Source organism: Carettochelys insculpta, chromosome 1, assembly GCF_033958435.1.
Source record: "Carettochelys insculpta isolate YL-2023 chromosome 1, ASM3395843v1, whole genome shotgun sequence".
Taxonomy (NCBI): Eukaryota; Metazoa; Chordata; order Testudines; family Carettochelyidae; genus Carettochelys; species Carettochelys insculpta.
In genome coordinates, this window is record NC_134137.1 from 2,648,091 (window position 1) to 2,654,104 (window position 6,014).

General features: G+C 43.0%; 1 protein-coding gene across 1 annotated transcript; it reads right to left on the bottom strand.

The window, feature by feature from the left end:
• Positions 1 to 563: 563 nt before the first annotated feature.
• On the bottom strand, positions 564 to 1,511 carry LOC142001894 (olfactory receptor 52E4-like). The gene has a single exon (XM_074977536.1). It carries the CDS (start codon positions 1,509 to 1,511, stop codon positions 564 to 566), a length of 948 nt encoding a protein of 315 aa, XP_074833637.1.
• Between the last annotated feature and the right edge of the window lie 4,503 nt (positions 1,512 to 6,014).

Below are 6,014 nucleotides of genomic sequence, written 5' to 3' on the forward strand. Positions count from 1 at the left end.
AGGTCACACTTGGTGCACGTCTGCTATCTTTTCTAGAAGTGGCTTGCTTGGTAATTCATTCATATTGGTCAGGTTTTAACCAAGGCAGGACAGTGCAACTCTGGGATCTCAGGCTGGGGGCTCACCCCTGTCTGCAAATGTTGGGATGAAGCAAATTGGAGGGCATTGCAAAGTGCAAGAGGGAACCCAGGCTGGTGAGACAGAGGGCTCAGCTGTACTTCCGTTCCAGGTGGAATCCTGGGAGAGACCTGTCGCAGAGGGTGACAGAGGGAGGAGAGAAGCAATGTACAGGAGCAGCAAATTAACAGAAAATGCGTGAGAAGTGGTAGAGGGCTGCAGTGGAATTGTAGAGCAGGGGGTGGAGCCCTGAGGTGCGTGAGGAGCAGGTACTCAGAGGCCATTTACATTTAGAATTAGAAAGGTGTCCACCCTATGGGTTAATAAGATATGCACAGAACCATTCTCCATTGACACAGCATACAAATGACAGGAAAGGTACCCGCATGTCAAAAGTCTGCTCTGAATGGAGCTTTGTCTGACAGCTAAACCACCAGGACAAAATTCTAGGTCCCTTTTTGACCAAAGAACCAGAGCAGCCTGTCCCGGATTTGTTTGGTCCTCATTCCATAGATGACAGGGTTTAGCATGGGGGGCACCAGGAGGTACACATTGCCAATGAGAACATGGAAATGCTGGGCTAAGTTCTGGCCAAAGCGCTGTGTGAAAGACGAAAAGAAACCAGGGATATAAAAGGCTAAGATAGCACAGAGGTGGGAGCCACAGGTCCCAAAAGTCTTTAGCCGAGCATCCTTTGTAGGGAGTCTGAAGATGGCCCTGAGGATCTGGAAATAGGACATGGCGATAAATAAAACATCCAGACCTTTCCCGCAGAATAGAACAAAGAGTCCATAGGAACTGCTGATGCGGATGTCAGCACAGGCCAGCCTTACCACGTACATGTGCTCACAATGTGTGTGGGAGATGATGTTGGATTTGCAATATGGCCACTGCCTCACCAGGAAAGGGTAGGGCAGTGCCAGCATGACACCGCGCAGCACCGCAGCCAGGACAAGCTTGCCCACCACAGGGTTTGTCAGGATGGTGGAATGTCTTAGAGGATGGCAGATGGCAACATAGCGATCCAAAGCCATGGCCATGAAGATCCCAGACTCTACTACTGAGAAACAGTGAACGAAGAACAGCTGGGTAAGGCAGAAATTGAAACTGATCTCTCTGTCATTGAACCAGAAGATTAATAGCATTTTGGGCAGGGTGGACGTGGACAGGACCAGGTCGGTGACAGCCAACACGCAGAGGAAATAGTACATGGGCACATGAAGACTTGGTTCATACTTCACAATGAAGAGGATGATGAAATTGCCCAAAAGAACTATGGCATACATGACGCAGAAGGGGATGGAGAGCCAGACATAAGCTGCCTCTAGGCCAGGAATGCCCAGCAGGATGAAGATGGAGGGGTTGATGAAGTCACTTGTGTTGTAACCTGGCATGGAGCAGGCGAGAAGGCATCCAACTCTAAGCAGAATGGTGTCTCCTACTCAAACTGTACTCTCCCCTGATTTCCTGTATGTTGCAAGGGTGTATGGTGGTGGTCACAGCACAAATGCCTGAATGGAGAGACAAAGTTAATATCAGACACTGCACGCACTACTGGAGGCTGTTCTCACGGATGGAGTGGGTGAACTCCTGGAAGGAGAAATGAAAGTTGCAGAAAAAATTAGATGTGTTAAAGAAATATATTTGTTCGGCATTCAGAAAGAAGCGGTATGATGGAGTCATATTACCCAATGGTAATTTCTGAAGAAGTGGGTCTGTCTCTTGAAAACTCATCACCAAATAAATCATTTTATTAGTCTTTAAGGTGTTACATTTCTGCTGCTTTGTTTTGTTATATCATCCAAGGTAATGACATACATTCCAATCTATTAGCAGTGAACAAGGATGGTAACTTGTGTCTGTAATGGAAGCTGCAATTTGTGAACATTAAAGTAACAAATTGGCCCATCAACCATGCATATGATTCTGAACCAGAAGCATGCAAACAGATTCAGAGTCACTATCCCTTACTTAATTATCCCCAACATTCTCTTAAGTGTTTTGAATGCTGTTGAATGTTCAGCAAATATTTTCAGAGATCTACCTACAGTGATTCCAAGACCTCTCTCTTGGGTGGTAACAGCTAATTTAAACCCATTATGTTGTATGTATATGTGGGATTATGTTTTCAAACGTGGATAACATCGCATTTGTGATCATTGCATTTCATCAGCTATCTTTTCCCAGTCTCCTGCTTTTGTGAGATCCCTTTGTAGCTCTTCACACTTTGCTTTGGATTAATTATCTGGAGTATTTTGTATCATCCGCATCTTTTACCAACCTTGCTGTTTACACCTTTTGCAGATAACACATGTATTTTCTAAAGGACTGAGTCCAGTGAACATCCCTGGTGAACAACATTGTGTCTCTGAACTGTGTCCTTTTCATACCTGTGGGCTTTCTCCCAGCACTTAGCTTAAAAAAAAATCCTGTGACCTTATAATTGTAAATACCAGCAATCAGGACCCATTTTGGTTAAAGTGGATCCCATCTCTCTAAGCCCCTTTCCCAATAGTTTCCACAGCTCCTGAATTATGTAAAGCCATCCTCTCTACATTATCCCTTCATCCATACATTGAAAACCTGTCGTTCTGCCTTTGTGCCTGGCCCTGCAAACAGAACTGGAAGCATTTAAGAGAAACCCATTATGAAGCTCCTGCACTTCAATCTAATACATATGAGACTAAACCTGGCCTCCAGGAACATCTTTCCTATCCTTCACTATATTATCAGTACCTACATGTATACAAACACTGTTTGCACATAAGCACTACATCCAAATCTATCTACGTGTCTTGAGAGGTCTGTAATTTTTGCATTAGGCAGGCAAGTCATCATGTGGTTCTCCCAGTCCTTGCAAACCCAGCTACCTATGTTTTGAAAGAATGAATCACCCCTACCTATTACCTTGTCTCTTCCTAATCAATGGAATTCCTTCCTTCAGGAATGTGTTCTTAGTGTGAGAGGGCACCAGAACACCAAGTGGAAGGAGGGTCCCAACTATGAGGTCATTCCTGTCAGATTCAGTTCGATGTTCTCCTTCCCTGATACTTTAATCCTCAACAGCACAGAAGTTGTCTGACCAGAGCAGGAATGGTTCTACTGTGTCCCAGAAAGTCTCATCTGTGTCTACACATTAACAGGTGTTATGAACAGAGACACCAATTACCTCACGCATTACAAGGACTACTTCCCTTCCTTTTGATGCTTGTAATTATCTCATTCAGGACACTGAACATCCCCCATGTCTCTGCCACCTACTTCAGTCCTATGTACTTGATTTGTTAGTTGCTATTGCAATTTCTTTTGGTCCTCTGTACTTCTACATGTCAGTCTGTATTGGAAATGTGATGGATCTGATGGAGAGGGTCTGTCCCACGAAAGTTCATCACAGAATAAATCATTTTGTTAGTCTTTAAAGTGCAACATTTCTGCTGTGTGGTTTGTTAGTTCCTCCAGTTCAGCCACTCAGCCTCCAGGTAAATTAGTTGAAACAATAGTAAAGAATAAAATTGTCAGACATGTAGACAAACAACTTGTTGGGGAAAAGTCAACATGGTTTCTGTAAAGGGGAATCACTATTTACTAATCTACTAGCTTTCTTTGAGATGGTCAATATGCATGTGGACAAGGGGCTTCTAGTGGATACAGTGTACTTGGATTTCCAGAAAGCCTTTGAGAAGGTCCCTTACCAAAGGCTCTTAAGTAACATAATTTGTCGTGGGATGAGAGGGAAGGTCCTTTCGTGGACTGGAAACTGGTTAAAGACAGGAAACAAAGGGTAGGAATGAATGGCAAATTTTCAGAAAGGAGAGGGGTAACTAGTAGAGTTCCCCAAGGGTCAGTCCTAAGACCAGTCCTGTTCAACTTATTCATAAATGATCTAGAGAAAGTATCAGAGGGGTAGCCATGTTAGTCTGGATCTGCAAAAGCAACAAGGGGTCCTGTGGCACCTTATAAACTAACAGAAATGTATGAGCATAAGCTTTAGTGGGCAAAGACCCACTTCGGCAGATGCAGGTCTGCATCAGACTAAGTGGGTCTTTGCCCACGAAAGCTTATGCTCATACATTTCTGTTAGTCTATAAGGTGCCACAGGACCCCTTGTTGCTTTTGCTGATCTAGAGAAAGTGGGAAAAAGTTAGGTGGCAAAGTTTAAGATGATACTAAACCACTCAAGATAGTTAAGACCAAAGCAGAATATGAAGAACTTCAAAAAGATCTCACAAAACTAAGTGAAGTGAAGCAGGGGGCTGGATTAGATGACCTCCACAGGTCCCTTACAGCCCTATGATTCTGTGATTGAGCAACAAAATGGCAAATGAAATTTAATGTGGATAAATGTAAAGTAATGCACATTGGAAAAAATAACCCCAGCTATACATGCAGTATGAAGGAGGTTAATTTAGCTACAACTAATCAGAAAAGAGATCTTGGAATCATCATGGCTAGTTCTCTGAAAACATCCATGCAGTGTGCAGTGGCAGTCAAAAAAAGCAAATAGGATGTTAGGAATCACTAAGAAAGGGATAGAGAATCAGATGGAGAATATCTTATTGTCTTTTCTTAAAACCATGGTGTGCCCACAGCTTGAATGCTGCATGCAGATGTTTCCCACTCATCTAAAAAAAAAAAGATATATTAGCACTGGAAATGGTTCAGAAAAGTGCAACTAAAGTGATTAGGAGGCTGGAACGGGTCCCCTATGAGGAGAGATTAAAGAGACTAGGACTTTTCAGCTTAGAAAAGAGGAGACTAAGGGGGTGGGGTAGTCTGACAGAGGTACACAGAACCATGAGTGGTATGGCAAAAATGAAATAGGAAGAGTTATGTTTTTGTTCTCATAATACAAGAATTAGGGAACACCAAATGAAGTCAATGGGCAGCAGATTTATAACAAATAAAAGGAAGTTTTTTCTTCACACAGCGGATAGGCAACCCATGGAGCTCCTTGCCAGAGGAGGCTGTGAGGGCTAGGAATATAACAGGGATTTAAAAAGAATAAGATACGTTCCTGGAGGTTAGGTCCACTAATGGCTAGTAGCCAGGATGGGTGGGAATGGCATCCCTGGCCTCTCTCTGTCAGAGGCTGCAGATGGATGGCGAGAGAAAGATTGCTTAATCATTAGCTCTGGGGAATATGGCATTGGCCACGGTCAGCAGACAGGATACTGGGCTGGAAGGACTTTTGTTCTGATCCAGTGTGACCATTCTTATGTTCTTATTCAATTATAACAGAGACAACAAAAGAAGCTATATATTCCCGAATAAATAAATACATAAATCACTGTGGGATCTTGGGACTAAGTCAATTTTTTTGGTCACATCTGAGTTTTCTTCTTCGTGACTGGAGACTGGGGTAGCACCTGTGATTAGTGATTCCACATTATGAAATGCTGTTTAGTCTTTACATATGTGACCCACACACCCAGGGGTAGGGTTTCCTGTCCCATGTAGTGGCACTGAGGCCACTCATAGAAAGAAAAAGTGAGTCTTCTCTACAACTTCAGTTGAGAGTCCAGTAGATTTTAGGCCAAACTGTAGAGGTTCATGGACTAAATTCCAGTGGTTTGATGTTCAATTCCACCTAGCAGCGGCTATATATACTTTAGAGGGTTTTTTAACATTGTGATTGATTCTGTTACTGTAAAGTGATTTTGCTTGTTTTGGGAGAGAGTTTAATCTTTAAATTTGATGTTTACCTCTGCATAGGAGATTTTCATATTCTTGTTTTTAATTATGTGTCTTCATACACAACAATAACATCAGGAGTGTGATTTTTTCTGGTGCTTTAGAAAAGGCAGATGTCACAGTAGATGATAGTACTCCTCTGCTCAGCGCTGGTGAGGCCTCAGCTGGAGCACTGTGTCCTGTTTTGGTCACAACTATAGTGTAAG